This window comes from Pangasianodon hypophthalmus, chromosome 1 (genome assembly GCF_027358585.1).
Source record: "Pangasianodon hypophthalmus isolate fPanHyp1 chromosome 1, fPanHyp1.pri, whole genome shotgun sequence".
In the NCBI taxonomy this organism is placed as follows: domain Eukaryota; kingdom Metazoa; phylum Chordata; class Actinopteri; order Siluriformes; family Pangasiidae; genus Pangasianodon; species Pangasianodon hypophthalmus.
In genome coordinates, this window is record NC_069710.1 from 19020823 (window position 1) to 19043217 (window position 22395).

Sequence of the window (22395 nt, forward strand, 5' to 3'; positions counted from 1 at the left end):
TGTAGTGTGTATCTGTATATTTTCACTGGAGTAGAGCTTTAGCTTGAAGAAAATTAGAGAAAAGGGAGGAGAATGACAGGAAGACAGCAGAGGAGGAAACAATGAGCTAAGGGAAGGGCAAGACTCACAAATAAGACAAGAGAAACGAGAGAGTGAAAACAATATTTGGAGGCAGTCAAGACAGCACTGAGTGCAAGGTACTGGAGCTATTCACTATTTTATTATTGTCTTATTTACTTTAGAATTAGTCTGATCTCATGCCGGGATTGCCTTAATGTACATCTACACAAGTTATACTTTGATAACTCTAGAAACCTTTTAAATCAATGAACAGTTTAGCTAGGAGAAATGTCTAGTAGTTCTATCAGTACTCTGTCCAGCTTCATGCAAATCTATTTCATAACAGTTCTGCTCCTTTCCTGGGACTCAAAAAAACTTATTTAATGATTTGCTTAAATAAAATGTGTGTCTTAATAAAGTGTATCCAGTCTTTAAAACGGTTTAAACTTCAAATTTTCTATTGTGTTGGCAGAACTTATTGGTTTTAGAAACAAATAGTGTCAATAATTTCAGTAGGAGATTGTTGTTTAATATTTACTACATGTTTGCAATTATGTCTGTACATATTGAATTATATTCATGCTATTTTATAATACTCTGATGTTTCAGCTTGAGCTTATACTCACTTTATGATTGTAGATGTCAGTGAAGGTGCTACATGTTGTCATATTCTTTCTAATGAGTGATCTGACCTCCAGCCTTCCTCTGGTAAATTCCTCATTATTATTGTAGTAATATCCTAAATGTTAGACTGGCTTGAATTTACAAACTACTACTAAACTAGGCTCATTTCAAAAGGGTAATTTGTTTATTCATTAGTATTTGAGGTTAATATCTGTAGAAAATGTGTGGAATATGTAACATATGCTTTTGAAAGCTATGGAAAGTTTGATAACAGGCCCCCTTTTGTAGTTATTTCCGGTGATAATGCTGGCTTTGTGATAATTTAGCTGACATGGCAATCTGTTGTCACTCTTTTAAATGTCACATTCTAAAAACAAAGACATGCAAAAATTTTAACTCTTCAGTAGTGTCACTTGGTGTCTCTTCATAACATATGCAGGTCCTTATGCATGAATTTAATACAGCACTCATGCTTTTCTCTGTTGCTTGCACTGAGCAGGAAGCTGAAACCCGACATCGCAGGGCAACAGACGCTTGCACAGAATGTCCTGCAGGTGAGAGAGCAACACCTGAATGTGCATAGTGCTTTTGTCTCATAGTTTGTCTCATTTTGTGTGTCAGTGCTTATGAACACTAATTTAAATTTTTATAACCTATATAAAATTATTTTAGTCTAGTTTTAGTCGAGGAGATCCATGATTTATACACTTCAGGTTGTATCACCACAGTACTTTGTGGTTTACAAGAGTTGAAGAGATGGGTACCTGCCCCACCATCTCCTTCTCTGATGGGAGATAGTATGGCCTGACACATCATCAAAACCACTTCCTTCTCTAGAACACCGCTCGGTTTGTCTCTGTGTGCGCTTAACGTCCTGTTTTGCTGTTCTTGTCTCTCATCTGTCAGCACAAACCTGTCTGCCACACACTCACACTCACTCCCCCGTACACCAACCACCCTTTGCCAATATTATATTCTGTATATATTGTATGCAATATAATATTCTATATATATTACGTGACTGTAGTAATGCTCTGCATTACACGTGTATTAAATGCACACAAACATACACTGACTGCCCATCATTTAGACCAGACCTGCACAGTTATAAGTCCTGCGCCACTCTTTCAGCCAAGCAGCTCTGATCACCTGTGTGGTGTGTGTATACATGTGTGTGAGGTTTCACACCATTTCCACTAACCTCTTTACATCTTCTTATCTCTTCTTCTTCCTGTTCGCCTTTTTGTCACCCTGCAGGAAAGTACAGGCAGGAACATACATGTACAGTGTGTTTACCTTGTCCTGATAATACCTTCACCAACAAGACCAACAAAGAGTATAGCTGCCTTCCCTGCTTTAATGACTGCAGAAAAGGTATTGCTGTCAACTTTATATCTGTTGAGAAAAAAATGCCATGCTGCATAAGAAAGGAACATTCAGTAAGACATAGCAATGCTCTATGCCTAAGATGTAAAGGTTAATATGTGGAAAGACTTACATTTCTACCTGCATTCATCTCTCTCTCTCTCTCTCTCTCTCTCTCTCTCTCTCTCTCTCTCTGTGTGTGTGTGTGTGTGTGGGAATGTGCTAGAGTTGCACTTGCAGGTGTTGAGTCCATGCAGCAAGGTGGCTGATGTGGTTTGTCAATGTATGAAAGGGTTTGTTTGCACTAAGACAGATAAGTACACAGGACAGTGCCAAAAGTGTAAACTGCAGCCACCTGAGCAGACCACCTATCACTCAACTGCACAGACCTTTTCTCACACCGTTGCACAGACTGCCTCTTATGCCCCAGAACAGATCACCTCGCACCCTCCAGCATGGACCTCCTTCACGCCCGTTTCAACTGTTCTACAAACAAAGGGGTCATGGGGTCAGAACCAATTTCACAGTACTGCTTAAATCACTCTACTGCTTACTGAAATGATGTCCTGGTTTTATAGCACTGAAATAGCATCTGGTGTTTTATGATCACACAACTCTCTCTCTTCTGTCTTTATAACAGGTACAATGTTACAGCTGTACATTCTGTTTTTAGTTCTGTGTATTTTACTCGGCATCATCACATTTTATTTCTACAAACGAAGGAAAATAGACTGCTTAAAAAAACGTAAGTTCACGTACATATACCTACATACATAAATACACATGCATTTTTTTTCTGGTAGGCTTTTAACAATTGCCCTGTTGACTGATTGTTCACATTATTATTATTATTATTATTATTATTATTATTATTATTATTATTATTATTATTAACAGAAGCAGCATTTTCATTGTTCTTTCATCCACCAGGCTTAAAGCAATGCTCGGTACGAAAGCAAAAGGTATGAGTCTATGCCTGAGCACCTATTTTATGGACATACATAAAGGAACGTTATACGCAAAAACTTTTATTGTCAATATTCATTAGAGGAAATTTTTATTTTACGTATATAATTTCCTTTATTATATAATGATAATTTATACATCAATATATCAGTGTTCACAATAGCCATTGTGTGATTATTCCATTAATGGTTATAGGAGGACAGTAATGCCATATCTTCTGAAATAAACAAGCCAATCAAACAGCTCCATGCCCAGGAGACACACACACAAACACCTAGCACTACTAACACAGACTGTCCCACTCCTCAGCCAGCCAGCAGAGAGCAACTTCTTCCGGCTTCTGGAAATCTAGGTATTTTCAGCACCATCTCAAATCTCATTAAATCACATCTAGATCTAGCTCACCCCCCAAACTTATAGACTGTATACAAACATACAGTCCCCTCTGAAAGTATTGGAACAGCAAGGTCAATTCTTTTTTTTTTTTTTTTTTTTGCTGTACACTGAAGACATTTGTGTTTGAGATCAACAGATGAATATGAGAGGATAGATCAGAATTTCAGCTTTAATGTCCTGATATTTACCTCTAGGTTTGTTAAACTTGAGATCATTTGATTTTGACCTTTGTTGTGTCGGCAGTGTGTTTTGGGTCTTTGTCTTGCTGCATGATGAAGTTCCTCCTAATTAGATTGGATGCATTTCTCTGTAAGTTGGCAGATAGAATGTTTCTGTAGACCTCTGAACTCATTCTGCTGCTGTCATGAGTTACATCATCAATAAAGAATAGTGAGCCCGTTCTAGAACCAGCCATGCAAGCCCAAGCCATGACACTACCTCCACCATGCTTGATGGGCTTGAATGATGAACTTGTATGTTTTGGATCATGAGCACATCCTTTCTTTCTCCACACTTTGGCTATTCCATCAATCTGGGAGAGGTTAATCTTGGTTCCAGAACTTTTGTGGTTAATCTCTGTATTTCTTTGCAATTTCCAATCTGACCTTCTTATTCTTACTGCTGACATTTCTTCTCTAAATGTTTTCTTTAATCGGTGGATTGTGATACCTTCACCCCTGCCCTGTGGAGGTTGTTGGTGATGTCACTGACTGTTTTTGGGTTTTTCTTCACAGCTCTCTCAAACTTTCTGTCATCAACTGCTGTTGTTTCCCTTGTTTGATGTCTGGTGGTGACACCAGTTACTGGTACACCAGTGGTTTATTGCTTTTTCAGGACATTTCAAATTGTTGTATTGGCTATGCCCAATGCTTGTGCATTGGTTCTAATTAATTTTCCCTCTTCTCTCAGCTTCAAAATGGCTTGCTTTTCTCCCATAGACAGCTCTCTGGTCTTCATGTTGGCTTTTCCTTTTTAACAACAAATGCAGGTGAAAAACAGGTGAAATCCAGGGCTCAAACCAACAGTAGACATTCAGAGTTATGATCTGTGTAAAGAATCACTCTAGCAGGGCACACATGGGCAACAAAAAACACCTGTCAGTCACATGTTCCGATATTTTTGATCACTTGAAAAATGGGTGGGTTCAAACAAAAGGTGCCATGTTTTTAATACATCTAGATGTAAATATCAAGAAACGAAAGCTGAAATTCTGATTTATTGTCTCATATTCATCTTTTGATCTCAAACCCAAATGTCTTCAGTGTATTGCAAAGACAATAGAACTGGCCTTGCCATCCCAATACTTTTGGAGGGGACTGTAATGTACAATAATAATTGAGAATGAGTTATGTTATGCCAAGATAATACAGAAAAGTGTAAAAGTCAGGAATCTAATTCAAGATTCTTTTACTCTTTTCAGCAACACAATACATCCCATATTGGTTAAAATAACCCTTTAATTATTTATGGTTATACTATTCACTCTAGTGTTAAACACAAAAGTAACACCTTCAGCCATGTTTTCAGGGATGCTCCATATCTTCCAGTGTATACTAATCTGTCATGTAGTGTGCATGAAGAGAATAATGGATGCTTGGACATAATTTTGGACATTTGGAGAGAATTTTGAATGTTTATACATTCTAAAATCAATATGTTGATATAATTCTTGAGGAAAACCAATATGATAATTATGACAGTTGAGCCTCTTTAGACAATATCTACAATCTGCCTCTTTCAGGTCCTCTCCACATATATGGTGCAGGTACAGTGTTTGTCAGCTTGCTGAACCAATTTGGACTGAATGGAGGAGACAAAGATGAAGAGGATCTCCGACAGCAGCCTTTAAACAATAGTGAGATGCACAGTCCTCCCTCTCCTACGATCCCTCTGTCCAAGGAGGAAAGGAACAGGGACATCAGTTACATCTCTTTCCCCTTTCAGGAGCAAGGGAAGGAGTGTCACATGTCAAAAGAAGAAGGATTGTGATGGATATAAACCTTAGTCCTTTTCGTTTGCTGTGTGATTTTTGTTTATGGCTCCTCACAACTTTGGCCCTGGGTTTTGGTTCCTGGTTGAGAGCTTCTTTGAGGCAAAAAAGACTATACCATCTAACTCTAACCTGGACATCTTGGCCATAATCCTGTGAAAATGCAGCTGTATGTGTTTGACTGTGAAAGCATGCTTACATGTGTGAGCATGTGTGATGGGACACTGTTCAATGAAGATTAATGGAGAGCTCCAAAAGGCCTGGATAAAACCTGGATCTACATATATACTTAATGTCCGACAGTTTTAAATGTTTCAGCTTATTAGAAATATTTAGATTTAGTGACTGCATTCAAAATTAGGAAGAATTTGCACATGAATTTTTATCCTAAGTTATTGTAAATCTAATTTTTTTCTGTACTCCTCTGTAAATCTGTATAATTAAAGAAAGATAGTTCTGCCATAAATTCGAATTGCCCTTACTTCCTTTTTTGACATGCGAACTGAGGGATTTTTACTTTTACTTTACTTGTTTACCAAAGGCAAAACCAATATCTGTGTCACCTATGCTTTATAAGCACCTGAGCTCATGTACCACATATACAAACTGCTAAAACCTCAGACACTTGCTTCACAGTTTCACCACAAAAATGACTTGGTAAGACTTTTATTCCCACCATATTTTATTAAACCTAAACATTTTTCATTATTACACAGGTACTGTATATAATATTGTATATGTTCATAAGAAGAAATATAGATGTAATTTTTCATTTAATACAGTAGCAATGAATAAAGGTTTACATCGTTTATATGAAATACATATGGCATTTAAATTTTTTAATCAAGTTTTTCCCACAACAAAACAACCGACCAAACAAACAAACAAAAAACCCATAAACAAAATTCTCAGTATATAGTATGGATAACTTAATATAATTTATTGTACTCAGAATCAAATATAGTATAGTACACACCAGCATCTCTACACAGCTAGCTAACAGGGTCTAGGGATAATAGCATTGCAGTTTTTACTGTACAATTTTACAATGGATAACCTTCTAGAAAGCCTAATTGACAATGAGTTAGGTACTAGTGAACTACTGAACACATTTGTATCAATTTTCTAAACTGGTGAATACAGACAGCATCATGGATTCTATTACTATAAAAATCCAGATGGTCAAAGATCACCAATGGAATAAGGCATGCAGTTATCAAACTCCAAGTACTTCCTTGCCATACAACAGCAGTGTTCCAGCCTGAAACGTGGCATTTTCTTTTCTTTTTGCTTCTATTGTATTTATTTTAAAAAATGGTGTAGGACAGTAGTTTCTTAGTACAAGGAAATATACTAAACTTGATGTCAATATTTTAAGCCTATTGCCTCGCTTCCACTTTTCATTAGCCCTCCCACGTTGCAAATTAACTTGAAGTTTGTTTATTTGTTAACATTAGGTCATACTGCTAATCATATGTGCAAAGTCTGTTTTCAATACTTAAAAGTGTTGCTGAGTAATGGCTTCACTTCCAGTTTGGTGACTTTGCTGTCAAATTCGTTTGCACTTTATGGATGGACCATTCCACATATCAAAAATCGGAGGAGCAAGTTGTGTTCGGGTGGGTCTCACTATGCTGTGACCAAAATTTTGTGATGATTTTACGAAATTTGTATGACAGTAAGTGAAAAAAATGGTTTTGTTAAAACTCAATTTGGCCTACTTCCTGTTTGTTGCAACAGAAAGAAGAATCATTTTTGCTTTGATGTTGTGTTGAGCAGTTCAAAGGTTATGAGCAGTTTTATAATTTGTGAATTATAGCACTACCTAGAGGTGAATTTAGACAAAACTTTTTGGAGTTTTCAGGTCCTTAGGTCCTGGTCCTTCATTCATGTGCAGCTTTTGGTCTGAATGCTGGGATATACTTAGATATGCCCTCACTTCCTGTTTGAGGACTTCACTAGAAAACCTCTTTGCATATTGAGTGGACAAATTTGTAGAAGAAGCTTGAACTTGGCATAACGAAAAGAATCAGAGGACGAAAGAATTGACATTTCTATGACGTTGGGTTTCGGAGTTATTATTGCAAACGTTTGTCATACTTTGCCCTGTTGGTGGCACTAGAGCGCTTCAGTGGTGTACAACAAAATTGCTGTGTCAAATTTCATAAAAAGCTTACGAAGTTTTCTGTGGGCTGCTATAGACTCCCATGTGGAAGTATTATTATTATTAAACTTCCTTTGCTTGGGCCAACTACTAACAATCACACCTTTCACATAGAGTGAAAACAACTATCTATACGAACAATAATAATTCTAAAAATCCTAAAAATATAGACAGTAAGCTTTCCAAAAAATGGAAGAAAAAAAAAATCCAGAGCATTTCACCTTTGTTAATATGATTGAATTTTGTTTTAAAATCAATCCATTAGTACAAACAAATGAATGTAGCTATTTTAAAAAAATCATTTGTTCATCTTCAATAACCATAAATCCAGGAAGTATTGTGGGAACACTGGGAGTGAGGCAGGAATACATCCTGGATGGTACTCCAGTCCATTGCAGGGTGCACAAACATTCACGTCTAGGGGCAATTTATCAAAACCAATCCATCTGCATTCATGTTTTTGGGAGGTGGGTGGTAAATGGAGAATCTGGAGGAAAGACACAAGGACACGAAAAGAACTCCACACAGGCAGTAACCCGCACTCAGGACCAAACACTGTGCCACCTCCTTTTGTAAAATGTGATATTAAATTAGACTTGAGGCCCTGTTTCACTGGAGTATTAAATAGTTGAATTGTGCTATACAGTGGACTTATGGGGTGTCTATCCTTTCCCTTCTCTCTCAGTATCCCATTAGTTTGGGTGCAGAAAGAGTGTGTCTCTTGCTCCTCCTTTCATAAGCCTGTGTTACAGTTTATAGTCAATCCACACTCTTAAGTGCCTTTTCCTGCCTCGTTCTTGCCACTTCCCTCTGTCTCCCTCAGGCTTCTTCTTGCCAGTCTTTATATCCACACACCTCCTGGACCGGCATCGGCACTTCCTCATCTTCTGTGCACTGACTGGATACCCCAAAAGTTTTCTTGGGTCCCCCAAAAAAACCTATAAAGCAATTAGGCAGCTGCTAAAATAATGCAACCAGACAACCAAGTAAAATAACATATTTTTGCTTATTGTTGAAAGTTATAAATATTGTATCATTTGAATTAAAGGGGAGTGTTACTGACCAGCTGAAGCCAACATGGGCCATCCACATGGAGTTGTGTGTCTGCTGATGAGAATGAAACAGGTAAGCAGAATGCACACACAACACAGACTCAGAGTGATCCACACAATGTCTGTGAGAGATCGAACAACAGTGAGTGGGAGAAAAGAGAGAAAGAATAAGTCAACATCGTAAACTTCTATTTGTGTTTGTGTATATACAGGTATATGAGAAGACGGTTGCTATGGACATTATGTTGGAAACTGAAAGCCAATATATGTAATGTGCATGGTGAATGTCTTTACTCTGTGTGTATTTATAAGTGTAGTGAGTAAAATTGTACATCACATGCATGTGCTTATTGTAAGTGATGCTCACCTTCGGAGGGTATTGTTTGCTGCTCATTTTTTTTGACATTTTTTGAGATTACTGTTATTGTTGTTGTTGATGGTGTTGGTGTTGGTCGTGGTGTTGTTGTTGGGATTTTCACACAGTCTGTGCATGAATTACTGGGGCATTCATATCCATTCTCGCAGCCACACACTGCATCAGTGCTGTGAGAGCAGTTCACCTTATACACCATGTCTACAGTCAAAGCAGCATATATCACAAAAGTAGATGCATTAGTAATTGACCTTACTCCAAAGATCATTCATAAAGTAGACTACAAATCCAAAGACCTAAAAATGTTTATTCCATTGCTCCAAGGTAATAACTAGCTGTTGTTTTATTTCTGAAATGAAGAATGCCCAAACGTACAGAGCTCAGGCTGAATTAAAAAAAAAAAGAAAACTATTTAGATGAAGCAAAATTTGACCTATGATGCCTTTAATGATAATTTACTTGTCCAGAGGTGTTATAAGTGAAGTTTAATAACTTTTCATGGATATTTATTCCCTTAATAAAATCAATCTATAAGCATAGAAATGATCATCTGTGATAGCTAGAATTTATACATGCGTGCTGCATGTATGTGTACGTGTATATATATATATATATATATATATATATATATATATATATATATATATATATATATATATATATATATATATATATACATGTGTGTGTGTGTGTGTGTGTGTATGTGTGTATGTGTATTATAAGGTATTATAACTAATGTAAAAATGTTATGTCACATTCATCAGTCACATGCCATATTAAACTGACAAGACTGTCTATTTCAGTGAAACCGTTTGTCCAAAAACCGTTAGCTGAAATAGTTCATTTGATTTTAATCCAGTAAGCTTTATGCCTGTATGACTCAATGTTTTCAGTCTGAGCCTGAGACCCCCCATTACTACCAGAAGAAACCCACCAAACTCAGTTAGGGGAAATCCCTCCCCTTATATTCCTGTCATTTCAGCATTGAAATGTAACATTTGAGAGTTTTCATATGATTAATTTGATATTTCAGAGAAATGGCAAGTCTTTTGCTCTGTTGCTGACATGGAGAACCTGTAACTGCTTTATCCTGCTCAGGATCACAGTGGCTCTGAAGGCTATCTTTGGAACACTGAGTGCGAGGCTGGAATACACCCTGAAAGGGATGCCAGTGCATCACAGGACAACACACACACACACACACATTCACACACTTATTCATGCACAACAAAATTATAAATCTCCTAGAGACTTACGTTCTTTTGTACATTGAGAGCACCTTTTGCATTCCATTTCCGTACTGAATTCATCCATGAAGAAGTCAGGAGTACATTGTTTACATTTCGTATCGAAGTCTTTTGTACATCTCTTATCCATGCGTTCACCTACACATACAGATAAAGGTTATGCCATCATCATTCAGATGATTGTAACAGGTCACATCAGACAACCACAGATTCTGATTTTGCTAGTGTGACATATTAGTAATGATGTGTCAATAAAGGTATGTATCAGCATGTATGGCAGTTACTGTTAGGAGACCAAGTCATCATTTTCAAGAACACCATGTGTCATAGACAACAGACTTTTAAGATTTAATTCAATATGTATGAGAAATTACTTATTACTTGTTGAACGTAATGTTGTCTCGGTGATTAGTTACATTTACGTTAATTTATCTTTTATATAATGTTAACAAAAATCTGTAAGTAACTGGTCCATATATTAACATTCTCTATTATCATCATCTGTAAATATAATCTTTATTTTTAAGACATCTTTAATAGAAATTTATCTGTTTTTATGTCTATAACCAATTCCAGGTTCTTATTATCTGCATTTTACAAATGTAATTCAACGGTTCTCTTTACTCTATGACACTGCCATAAGTCATGTGCAAATGAAAACATCAGGGATCATTGCAGAAAAGATAGATCATCTGCTTATTAGATATTCCAATATTTGATCACCCTCATTACTAACATGAGATTACCTACATTATTTATAACTTGACTTTTTCAGACAGACAGACAGACAGACGGCATTAAAAACATCTAGGTGTTGTCAGAGCCCATAATTAAAAGCCTGATTAAAAGGTTTTATTGTATTGCCAAAGGGACTGTTTAACTTCTACAGAAAAAGATCTGAATACTGGTGAACTAATTGTATAGAATTAAAAGAGGCTACTGACAAGCCTTCTAACCCATTTCATGTGAAAACTCTAATTTTGTTTTACCTGGTCCACATTTCTTGCAGCAATGTATATTTTCACCTTCATATTCATACGTATTGTTACACTCCTTTGGATGGACATGACAAAGGAAATGTGACAAAAGAAGGAAACAACACCACGAGATCAGCATCTGGTGGAAGGAAACAGGTGTGTATGGGCACATGGACAAGAAACAATCGCTTTATATTAAACGTTTTATGTAAAGATGTGTCAAAAATGAAAATATCATCCATATGTACTACTACAAGTCATATAATTCTATACTAAAGTTGGTTTAAAATAGTTAACTGTTTCAACATAGTTAACTTAAGATCCAGTATTAATACATTTGAGCTTGTCTAAAACTGTATTTATCATAAAAAGGGTAATACATAAATACAGAGGAAATGTATCCAAGAATCTGATCTAGAAGCCAAACACATTAAAACACACTTGATTAAAAGGGTTGCTATTCAGAGATATAGAAGCCTTTCAAGAAAACTTTGGTTATTTTAACTTGCTTAGCTTGCTTGATTTAACGAAAACAAGTACAATATCATGACACCACATGCATACCAAGTTACAGCACAGTTATAGTAAGCAACCTACTAGAGCAGTTCAGTAATAAACCTTACCACGAGAGATTAAAGAAGAGAGAGATATGAGTGAGTAGGACCCCCAGAAGCTTCTGAACATGAAGTTATAAGAAGCTGCCTGTTAATCCTGTTCATAAATGTCAAGACATGACTCATATTAAAACCCTAAGTGCAAGAAACCTGAGACCACCAATACTGCATTCTCTCAGCACCCTTTTAACCTGCTTTCCTCCTTCACTATTTCCATTAACATTTATTTTTGACAGTTTTATCTTTGATTCCAAAACAATCACCCCCTTAAATTCTCTCTCTCTATCTCTCTCTCTCTGTCTGTCTTTCTCTCTCTCTCTCTGTGTGTCACTATCAAATAGGACAAGAATCTTTGTAAGTAATTTTGTGGTTCATGACTACATATTGTAAACTGTTAGGTCCACTGAGGTCAGATCTGTGGCAGCCTGACAGTCGCATGACATGTATTTTTTGTTTCACTTTTCTGTTCTTTTCCCTATGGGTAGTAAACTTAGAAGAGAATTGTCTCAGGCTCTCTGAGGTTTCTCTGTTCATAGTTAGCAGAATTCAGGCCACAAAGTAAGAAAAGACCCCCCACTCTGCGCGATTACGGTCTCTGTGACCAATTAGATCATATCTGTACCAAAGCTAGACTGAATCAGCTTTCTTAATTTCTCTCACTCTCTCTCGGTCTCTCTCTCACTCTCACTCACACACACACGTTTTTGTCTTACTAACCTTGTGAGAACTTTTCATTAGACATAATTATTAAGGCAGCTAATTAATACTATGCCTACACCTAACTTTAACTCTAACCTTAACCTCACTAACCAAAAGAAAACCTTTTTAAATAAAAGTTGCAGTTTTTAGGGAAAAAAAGAAAAGAAAAGAAAAAAAACCAAAAAACAAGCAGTTTTCCTCACGGGGACCAGCCAAGTGTCTCCGTTAATTCAGGTTGAACTTTTTTTTTTTTCATGTTGAACATTTTAGAATGTTAAGCGTGTAATATTCCTCCACCATCTGTACATCCTTACAGTATGTGTTGCTGGATGAAGGGGCTTTGGAAAGAGGTTTGGATGGAGGGTGTGGGACTGCTGGGGTGTGTGGACTTCTCTGATTACTGCAGTGTGAAAGTTGTTTGCCTCTGGGCAATTTTCAATTGTTTACAACTTCAACATTTACACATCCCAGCGTGTCCAGTAGCCTATAGTTACTGGAAAAGACCCCCCTCCCTGCACGATATAAACCATATAAACCTATCAATAATCGGAAATACAAGGTAAAATACTTTTGCTTCATGTTTTCAATTATCTTCTCATCATGTACAAATCTCATTTTAGCAGTGTAAACACAATCAGTATAAATATACAAAACATAGCAGTATTACCATCCTTTGGAATCACAGCCCATATGGGAGGATAATGCATAATACAATGAACAACATAATATAATATTAACTACCTTTTAGAACCCATGCCTACATATTAGATGTTAATCAAAGATAAACAGCATTTTTTCTCCCTTAGATGATTACAAATTTCATTCATTAATTTATCTTCAATAACCACTTTATCTTGGTCAGAGTTACGCTGCATTTGGAACCTATTCTGGGAGCACTGTGTGTGAGGGAAGAATACACTCTAGTTCATCACAGGGCATTATGCATATACAGTATATGTTTACTCAATCTTTTACACCTAGGGGAAATTTGACATAGCTAATCCACCCACCTGCATGTTTTGGGTAGTGAGAGAAAAACAGAGAAGCCAGAGGAGACATTTGGAGAAACTCCTCACAGATGGTAAGCTGAACTCAGGATCAAACTGGGGACACTGGAGCTGTGAGGTGACTATAGACGTGTTTCATTTAAAAAGCCTAAAACATTAAATAACAAATATTTTGAAGAACTTATCATCAGCCAAAATTTCAAAAGGACTACCCACTCACATAATGTATGTACGATACAGAAAAATCGACTCACTCTAGTAATGAATGAGTTCTGTATAGCAAGGAACAGTCTGTGCTCCACTATACACTCTCCAAACTACACCTGTCACTTTTTTTTTTTATTCTACCCACTACGTGCCACAGAGCATACAGAGGAAATGGAAAAAAAAATGTGTCAGGATGTGACCTTTTTTTGTTCAGGAAGTTGTTTCGTCATATATCTGAGCTCACATGAGCTCACACAGAATGAACAGCTATAAAACAGCTACAACAGAGCATATGGAAATATGAAAAGAAACAAAATAGTGGTTATTAGTTTAGCATATTGCAAACTGCATGCCAGCATCACATGTGTGAAAATTGTGCAAATATTTGACAAAACCCTCACTATAAATCACACTGTATTTAAGATCATGAAAAGCTTACATTTAATCTAGTGTACTGTTACAGAATGTAATCCAAAGTTAGTAATTGTTTGTCACTGCTCAAAAAAAGAAGTGGAATTCAACCACTGCCCAGTGCACCATGGTACTATGTGATAACATCACGTATGCACATTAAAAGCACCCAATACTTGCTTTTTAATATTAAATAATAATTGTTGGCTGTGCTAGTTCTAGCACAGCATTGTGGTGCAGAAGGTAGCATTGCTGGGTCACAGCTCCAGGGTCCCTGGTTTGATCCTGAGCCCCAGTTACTGGGTGTTGGAGTTTTTGTGCATGTTCTCCCTCTATTTGCCTTATCTATCTCCAATTTCCTGCCAAAAAACATGCCTGTAGGTCGACTGTATTCTCTCAGTTGCCCCTAGGTGTGAATGAGTGTGTGAATCTGTGCATGGCACTCTGCGAAAGACTGGTGTTTCATCCAGGGTATATTCCCACCTCTTGCCCACTGGTCCCAGGATAGGCTCTAGATCCACTGCACCCCGAGCAAGATAAAGTGATAAAGATGATTGAATAAATGAATGAATAACAATTCTGCAAAGAAGTCATTATGCTACACAAAGGCTACATATATATTACCAGGTTGAAGTCACAAAAATTTTATTTTCTGCCTTAATGTGACACAGATTTATTCAGTTAGCAAAACTGGAACCGAACTACCAAAATTGAATAGTGTAGAAAAACAACTTCCCCAAGAAACCAATGTGCACATGTGGCTGTTTTACGGGACAGGTGCGTTTTGATTGAATATATCAAATATATATCAAATATATCAAATATATATACATCCCACAGATTCTCGATTGGATTGAGATCTGGAGAATTTGGAGGCCAAGTCACACCTTGAACTCTTTGTTCCTCAAACCATTCCTGAACAATTTTTACAGTGTGGCAGGGTGCATTATCTTTCCTAGGGCACTGCCATTAGGAAATACCATTAGGTAGGTGGTACATGTTAAAGTAACATCCACATGAATGCCAGGACCCAAGGTTTCCCAGCAGAACATTGCCCTCAGCATCACACTGCCTCCGCCAGCTTGACTTCTTCCCATAGTGTATCCTGGTGCCATCTCTTCCCCAGGTAAGTGACACACACGCACCCAGCCGTCCACATGATGTAAAAGAAAATGTGATTCATGAGACCAGGCCACCTTCTTCCATTGCTCCATGGTCCAGTTCTGATGCTCACATGCCCATTGTATGCATGTTTGGCGATGGACAGGGGTCAGCATGGGCAGTCTGACTGGTCTGCGGCTACGCAGCCCCATACAAAGCAAGCTGCGCAGCAAACTGTGTGTTCTGACACCTTTCTATCATAGCCAGCATTAACTTTTGCAATTAGCAATTTGTGCTACAGTAGCCCTTCTGTGGGATCAGACCAGACGGGCTAGCCTTCACTCCCCACACACAACAATGAGCCTTGGTCGCCCATGACCCTGTCCCCGGTTCACCGATTGTCCTTCCTTGGACCACTTTTGGTAAGTACTAACCACTGCATACCGGGAACACCCCACAAGACCTGCCGTTTTGCTATGACGCTATGACCCAGTTGTCTAGTCATCACAATTTGGCCCTTTTCAAAGTCACTCATATGGTGCAATAATTTGTGCAAGAATGTTGTACAAAGAGGCGTGTAGTTTGAACTCAGCCGAAAGACACCGAAGTGCCTTGAACCTTTACCTTCATTAGTATATCCAGATTGTTTAAATGTGCAAACTGGCATCGCCGCACACTTGCCAGTGTTTCATGGCCTACATTTGCATACTCGAACATGGTAGACTCTTATATTTTGTGATGCAATAACGTTTCCCTGTCACATGTTGAAATTTCCAGCTCTCCGGCAGCGACAGTTTTAGTTTATTTTAGTCGATCTTAGTTTTTCTCAATCTGCTCCCTTGAGTTATTATTCTAAACTTTTTAATCATTAAAAAGCAGTGATTTATGAAGTGTGGAGTTGCACAATCCTCCAAAACAATCGAGCAATGTACTACTCCAGTGTTGAGACATGATTCAGTAGAATAAAGTGGCTCATATTTCATTGTATCACTGCAATCATTGGCTGAATCCTTAACAGTGGAACCAGAAGCTCTCTGCTGACTGAGAGGAGAAGTTCGTGCACGTGACGCAGTTTCTCGGTAAAGCCTGCCTTCCTTTTTCTCCGCTCAAGAAATGGACTAACTCGAGCTTACGTGTTTTTTCTTTCTGTCTTTCTTTGTAAATTAACAGTTGTCACTCTACAAACCTCATGAGCACTAAAGAGCTGTCTGTGTTGTGGAATCCGGCTGAGAGCAGGTAAACGTGAAGTCTTGTGTTCCGTAAAGTTCGACTGAACCACAGTGACGGAAACTTTGAGATCAGTATCGCTAGCTGTGGGCGGCGGAGTGATATAGAAAGTTAAAAAAGTGGAAAAAACAGACGACATTTTATATTATTCGCGACTTGGTTACAACGTCAGAGACCTAGATATAGCCAGAAAAACTGCTAGCGAGCTTGTAACAGTTGTTTAAATCAGCTTTTTCTAAAAATGAAAAATGAAAATAGACGCATAATGAGCGACCGTAATGTCCCATTTCCTCGAAAATGTTCAGTCTCACAGGCCCTCAGGAGAAAAGAAGGAAGTTGTCGCGACTTAAAGCAGAGTTGGTCACTAATGCTATTTCCATATGCAAATAAATTTGTTTTAAGTGAAATCACGAAGAGTCAGTTGTAATCTTTTGATGAAGAGATGTTTTTTTAAATTTTTTTTTTTTACTACAGTTCTCCTTTTTGCTTCTGGTCAGAGTTGTAATGGAGTGAAACTAAAAACCAAATGCCAAAATGGAAACCAGGCACCACACAGGGAAATGGAAAAAGATATGTGTGCCATACATTTTAGTTCTGCTGGTAAGAATTGCCTTAACACTGATATACTAAGGCATGATTAAGAACTATTAAGAATTAAGAGGATAACATATTCTGTTTGTATCATTTAAAGATTATTAAGATAGATTGAGTTTTCTTGTCATTCATGCAACACCAGTGTGTATAACCCATCTCTTGGTTTGTTTACACCAGACTGTTTTAAGGCAATGTGATGCTACAGAAGAGCAGAACAACTTTAACAACTCAGTGTCGTGTTTAGAGAACGAGTACTCACATAATGGATTCTGCTGTGATAAGTGTCCACCAGGTAAAACAAGGCTCGGATGACTAGAAATCTTCACTTACAAATCTTATCATTATAGGAAAAAAAAAAAAAATATATATATATATATATATATATATATATATATATATATGTAAATAAGAAGACCTTACCTCTTCCAAGGTAGAGGTGGGCGATATTACCAAAAAAAAAAAGCATACTGTGATTCTTTCATAATGCATGATACATATCACAATACTTAGAATTTATTAATGATTATACCTGTGATACATTCAGAAAGTTTTACCCTGGTGTAATTTCTCACAATGACTACCCTTTTTAAATGAATTTTTCACACCCTCTGTTTCTCTGTTTACAGGATTTAAACTAATAGAGACGTGCCCAGGACAGGGTTTGAGGTCAGACTGCAGGAAATGCAGCACTGGAACATATCAGGACAACATGAACCATTACCGAAACTGCTTTTCATGCCGTAAACCATGCGACTCGGATTGTAATTACGTTTTCATCCATATTTTTATGTTTGTTTGTTCAGCTGTGCTTTAAAAAAGTGCCTCTAACTTTTTATTCCTTTTTTTTTTTATCCCAACAGATAATGAAATTGAGATAAAACCATGCACAAATAAGCAAGATAGAATATGCGGCTGTAAGAAAGGATACTACAAAAATGTAGTAGATGAAATTACAATGTCATGTTTAGCCTGTCGAAAGTGTGGAGACGGTGAAAGGGAGATCAGCCCATGTAAGATTTTGTTTTCTCTCTCTTTCTCAGTTCATGTTTTTTTTCCCCTTTTGTTTCTCTGCAAAGAGGTGATTGAGTGACTTAACAGCAGAAGCCAAATAAGACCCAAATAACACATACCCTCTCAGATATACAGCTTTATTTGACAGCTTTATTTTTATTTTAATCAGGTAATGGGCAGACGAACACTGTGTGTGATTGCAAATATAACCATTACCGCGTGGCTAGAGGAATCTGTGCACAATGCAAAAAGTAAGTATTATTATTGTAATGTAGCGATACTATCAAGCATATGTGATTGAATCACAGTCTCCAGAATCATCTGAATTTTTTAAGCCAATGTTCATTTTGGGTTGGATCAGTCGCAGCGTTTATTTCCAGGCATGCAAATGCCTATTTATACTATATTAACATTGCTAATTAAAGCTGGAGGCAGTGATTTTTTTATATATATATTTGGCCAATAGCTGTCAGAGAAAAAATCTCTGGTCTCTGTGGTGTACCACACTTATGTAAATATGAATAAAACAAATGATGTGGACCATTAAGTCCAACCAGTTCCAAAAAACATACTTCCTTTTGACTTCAGTTCAAAAAGCAATTCAGATGTTCTGGGTGTTTGGAGGGAACACTGAACGGAGCTAGTGTATTTGTCTGAGTTTCAAAACATCTAGCTTTACTTAACTTCCAATCAAATCACTCAAGATTGTTAATACCGGTAAAAGTAGAATATGGCTGGATATGAACAGGAGACTAACTGACGTATTTCTGTGCAGATTTAATTGTTGTACACTAAACTCTACTAAAGTATTTTAAAACGTATTTTATTGTCATGACAGTATTGCAGTAAATGCAAACTTTCAACTTGTAAAACACATTCATGTTTTTGTTAACCCTGTAATTATCTGTTGTGCACTATAAATTTTCTGGAAAGCTCAGGTTTGACAGTGTGAGACATTACATTTAAAAAAAAAATGTAAATGCCAACATTTACTCTATACTCGTCTGTGAGACATGCAACATCAATAAATTGGGTTGATAGTTCTTTCATGGGTGTATGAATAACAACAATATGGGAACAGTGAAATGTGTTCCAACAGTCGGAAATGTGATTAAAACAATTTTGGTTTTGTCCTAAGAATTTAAATTAACTATAACTGATTGGCCAGACCAGTTTGTGTGTTAATTTTGGCATCTGAATTACATTGTCATTATGGTTATCACCATTATGCCATGCTATGATTTTAAATTTCAATCAAATTATAGTGCTGAAGCTTCAGGTGGGGAAGCTAATTGTAGAAAAAATAAAATGACAATGATGTATAACATGTGTAGTGGTTCTGAAAAATATTTGGTGCTCTTTTCCAGCTGCAGTTCTAACTGTATTGACCTGTGCTCACCTCATGTCAAGACTACTATGGACCCTAACAGTCATACACCAGGTCTGATACCAAACACTTGATCTGGTCTCTTCTCAAATGCTGTCTAAGTGTAAATGTGTGTATATGTGTGTATTAGAGAGGGAAAGGGTGAAATTCTAATCTTACTTTGTAATATGTACAAAAATATAGTATAAAATCGTATTGTTATCTCAGCGATATATATTATTGTGTCCATCAATTCAAAGCAGGCATGACTCAGAGTCTTAAAGGCAATTCGGATTTCAGACCGATGAAAATGAATAATCAGGGAACTTCCCTAGAAAAATCAAACGTGTCACGAAACGTGCTTAATGCCTTACCTGCTGAGTCATTATTTGAATTGATGATAAAGCTGTATCTCCCCTAAGATGACTAGTGTCTGAGTATTACAGAGTAATTAACTTTTGTCATAATTAACTTTTTTTTAAAAAACTAAAAGATCTCCAATATGCATATGATTTCATTTCCAGGTTCTCATTTCCAGACAACATTCATACTTGTGGGATTGTGTCTGTGTGCAGTATTTGGTTTGTTGTGCATAATTTCTTTTTATAATGGATTTAACCACTGGAAGAAGAGGAAGCAAACTCTGTACAGTGAATCACCTGTGTCATGTGACCCAGAGAAGCAAGTGGAAAAGGTAGTGTACTGTAAATGCTGGTGACATGTGGGATTGTAAGATTACCTGTTGTGGTATTGATGCGTATGAACTGTTTTGTTTTTGCTGCCCATAGAGAGAAACACATACATGCTTACAAAGCAAAGAGGATGAAAGCAGCCTCTTAGCAGTTCAGACAGACTCCGTGCTACCTGATTGCGTTCCCAGAGAGGTTAAAAGTATGTGTGTGTTTGTGTGTTATTGCCTGTCTGCAATATGATTAACAATAGTTAACATTTCTGTAGCTTGTGTGTTTTTTCATTTATTACACTCACACTTTGCCTCTCTTTCTTATTCCATTTCTCCTCGTTGTAGCTCATGAGTTTATTTACTTTGTGCTGGACATTGTCCCGGTCAGTCGCTTTAAGGAACTGGTGCGTCGCCTGAATGTCTCCGAGCAGGACATTGACAGGGCAGAGAGAGATAACCGAGCATTTGCTGATGCCCAGTACCAGATGCTAATGATTTGGGTTGAAAGTGGCACTGGAGGAGGGAAAAGCGTCCTGCCACGCCCACTCCTTCAGGAATGTGTGGACAGACTGAAGGATATGAATTTGAATTCTTGTGCAGAAAGCATAGAGGACAAGTATGCCTGAACTCTCACATGTGGCACATGGCCAAAAACACATTCTTACCTTATAATTAAATCAAGTATGGATACACAGTAATTATGAAATTTTTTGAAATTTCAGTCTATTATGTGTGTGCAAACTATTTCAGCAGGGATGCACAGACACTTTTAGTCTTATTAAATAGCATTATGGTTGTACTGCAGAGGTGCTAAGGTGAGATGTTAATGTTTTAAAGTAGATACTGTAAGCCTGTTATGTGCTGCTCAGCTTAGTAAAATATTTGTTCATGACAATGTAATCAGTAGTGCATTACAAATCGGACATGTTTTAAAGAAAAAGAAACCATTCCCTATTTTAATTCATTTTAATATTCTTATCTGAGCAGCTCTGCAGAGTACAGAACCACACTAACATTTTGGACATATGTTTGTACTGTTTTGTAAGTTTGTAGTATTTCATGCATTACATTTTATATGCACTGTTGAATTTCAGTTTAGTTAACATTGTGCAACATTAAAATCATCTTAGTTTAAAAAAGATCACTCAAGTGATCTTTGGATTGTTAATGGTTCTAGCTTTCTAACAGGGTTCTACTTGGAACCTTTTGTGAAAGGGAAACAGTTCTACACTGTTTTAAACATTAAAGGTTTTCATAAGGGGCAAACAAAAGGTTTTAAGGTGTTAGACTGAACCTTTTGTTTTAAGTGGGCGCATAAGCAAAAGCTTCAGCTTGTGTATAGTTTATGTGCTATTTTAGGTTACAAGGCCCAGCTTTACTTCCGCATTAAGAAATCAGTTGATTTCTCTTTCAGCTACTGCTTTGGTTACTGAATTCAATCTAAACATTATAATAGCCTATGAAACCTATGAAATATATGTAAATCATATGAGTGCATTATATGAGGTAATGCTTTTGTATTTTAATTATGAAATCAACACATAAAGAAGTAGGTTGACTAAAAATCTAATGTCATGCTTTGGCAAAAGTAGTAAAATGTTGCAGTGTGAGTTTACAGTTTACTGCAGATGTGTGCTGTGTGGGGAATTTTAATTTGTTTTCATGTGATTTCAGAACTAAGAGAAAGTGAGACGGCAGCCATTCAAAAAGTTAGAAACCTTTTATATTTTGTTAAATTTTATAATAAGAGGCTTTTACTAAACGCCAAGAATTGCCTTTAAGCAATTCTGGGATGTTTGCCATGGCCTCAGACATTTCATTCATTCATCTTCAGTAACTGCTTTATCCTGGTCAGGGGTCACGGTTGATCTGGAACGTGTCCCGTGAACACTGTGTGGGAGGCTAGTCCATTGCTGGGCTTCTATTGGATGCATAATTTATTAAACCCTTCTATTGTAGGCTGAAGAGAAAAAATCTTCAGTCAAACTATGGTCAACCTGATGTATATATTTTTTTTCTTCCTGATGCTTAATAAAAATTTTTTTTATTTATTTATTTTTTTATCTTGTGTATTATTATTGTTCTGACGCACATGATATGGTAGCTCAGTGGTTAAAATGTTGGCCTTCTGATTGGAAGGTTAGGAGTTCAAATCCCAGCACCACCAAGCTGCCGCTGCTGGGCCCTTGAGCAAGGCTCTTAACTGCTCAGTTGTATAAATGAGATAATTGTAAGTTGCTCTGTGGATAAGGGTGTCTTCCA

The 22395-nt window shown here is 37.0% G+C and overlaps 3 protein-coding genes across 7 annotated transcripts; 2 read left to right on the plus strand and 1 right to left on the minus strand.

The window, feature by feature from the left end:
• The first annotated feature begins 109 nt into the window (after positions 1-109).
• On the plus strand, positions 110-6086 carry si:dkey-260g12.1 (tumor necrosis factor receptor superfamily member 14). 2 transcript variants are annotated; one of them, XM_026926905.3, is made up of 9 exons: positions 110-197; positions 700-768; positions 1184-1238; positions 1942-2058; positions 2276-2557; positions 2690-2794; positions 2980-3011; positions 3211-3367; positions 5153-6086. In XM_026926905.3, the coding sequence occupies exons 2-9, from the start codon at positions 700-702 to the stop codon at positions 5398-5400; spliced, it is 1065 nt and encodes a 354-aa protein (XP_026782706.1). In that variant the 5' UTR covers positions 110-197; the 3' UTR covers positions 5401-6086. The 2 variants fall into 2 exon arrangements, with proteins under 2 accessions (XP_026782706.1, XP_026782707.1); XM_026926906.3 differs by having other exon boundaries at positions 3325-3367.
• A 107-nt stretch (positions 6087-6193) lies between these two features.
• On the minus strand, positions 6194-12471 carry cd27 (CD27 molecule). Of its 2 annotated transcripts, none has more exons than XM_026926670.3 (6): positions 11838-12471; positions 11227-11353; positions 10247-10375; positions 8985-9191; positions 8629-8669; positions 6194-8503 (listed from the first exon to the last, which is right to left on the minus strand). In XM_026926670.3, the coding sequence occupies exons 2-6, from the start codon at positions 11351-11353 to the stop codon at positions 8312-8314; spliced, it is 696 nt and encodes a 231-aa protein (XP_026782471.1). In that variant the 5' UTR covers positions 11838-12471; the 3' UTR covers positions 6194-8311. The 2 variants fall into 2 exon arrangements, with proteins under 2 accessions (XP_026782471.1, XP_053088134.1); XM_053232159.1 differs by having other exon boundaries at positions 6195-8503; positions 8629-8739; positions 11838-12470.
• Positions 12472-16252: 3781 nt separating this feature from the next.
• Positions 16253-22184, plus strand: tnfrsf1a (tumor necrosis factor receptor superfamily, member 1a). Of its 3 annotated transcripts, none has more exons than XM_026926824.3 (11): positions 16253-16332; positions 16424-16489; positions 16955-17080; positions 17252-17366; positions 17701-17835; positions 17935-18084; positions 18255-18336; positions 19453-19526; positions 19976-20145; positions 20240-20342; positions 20479-22184. In XM_026926824.3, the coding sequence occupies exons 3-11, from the start codon at positions 17015-17017 to the stop codon at positions 20757-20759; spliced, it is 1176 nt and encodes a 391-aa protein (XP_026782625.2). In that variant the 5' UTR covers positions 16253-16332; positions 16424-16489; positions 16955-17014; the 3' UTR covers positions 20760-22184. The 3 variants fall into 3 exon arrangements, with proteins under 3 accessions (XP_026782625.2, XP_026782626.2, XP_026782624.2); XM_026926825.3 differs by having other exon boundaries at positions 16317-16332; positions 16978-17080; XM_026926823.3 differs by lacking the exon at positions 16253-16332 and having other exon boundaries at positions 16339-16489.
• The last annotated feature ends 211 nt before the right edge of the window (positions 22185-22395 follow it).

Bases quoted from the DNA above. Each gene is read 5' to 3' on its own strand.
- si:dkey-260g12.1 (XM_026926905.3), top strand. From the start codon at position 700: ATGTCAGTGAAGGTGCTACATGTTGTCATATTCTTTCTAATGAGTGAT. The intron at 1,239-1,941 runs GTGAGAGAGCAA...GTCACCCTGCAG, and splicing joins TTGCACAGAATGTCCTGCAG to GAAAGTACAGGCAGGAACAT. The intron at 3,012-3,210 runs GTATGAGTCTAT...TAATGGTTATAG, and splicing joins GCTCGGTACGAAAGCAAAAG to GAGGACAGTAATGCCATATC.
- cd27 (XM_026926670.3), bottom strand. From the start codon at position 11,353: ATGCTGATCTCGTGGTGTTGTTTCCTTCTTTTGTCACATTTCCTTTGT. The intron at 9,192-10,246 runs GTAAGTCTCTAG...CTTTGACTGTAG, and splicing joins CTCTCAATGTACAAAAGAAC to ACATGGTGTATAAGGTGAAC. The intron at 8,504-8,628 runs GTCAGTAACACT...ATTGCTTTATAG, and splicing joins GCCCATGTTGGCTTCAGCTG to GTTTTTTTGGGGGACCCAAG.
- tnfrsf1a (XM_026926824.3), top strand. From the start codon at position 17,015: ATGGAAACCAGGCACCACACAGGGAAATGGAAAAAGATATGTGTGCCA. The intron at 20,146-20,239 runs GTAGTGTACTGT...TGCTGCCCATAG, and splicing joins CAGAGAAGCAAGTGGAAAAG to AGAGAAACACATACATGCTT. The intron at 20,343-20,478 runs GTATGTGTGTGT...TCCTCGTTGTAG, and splicing joins CGTTCCCAGAGAGGTTAAAA to CTCATGAGTTTATTTACTTT.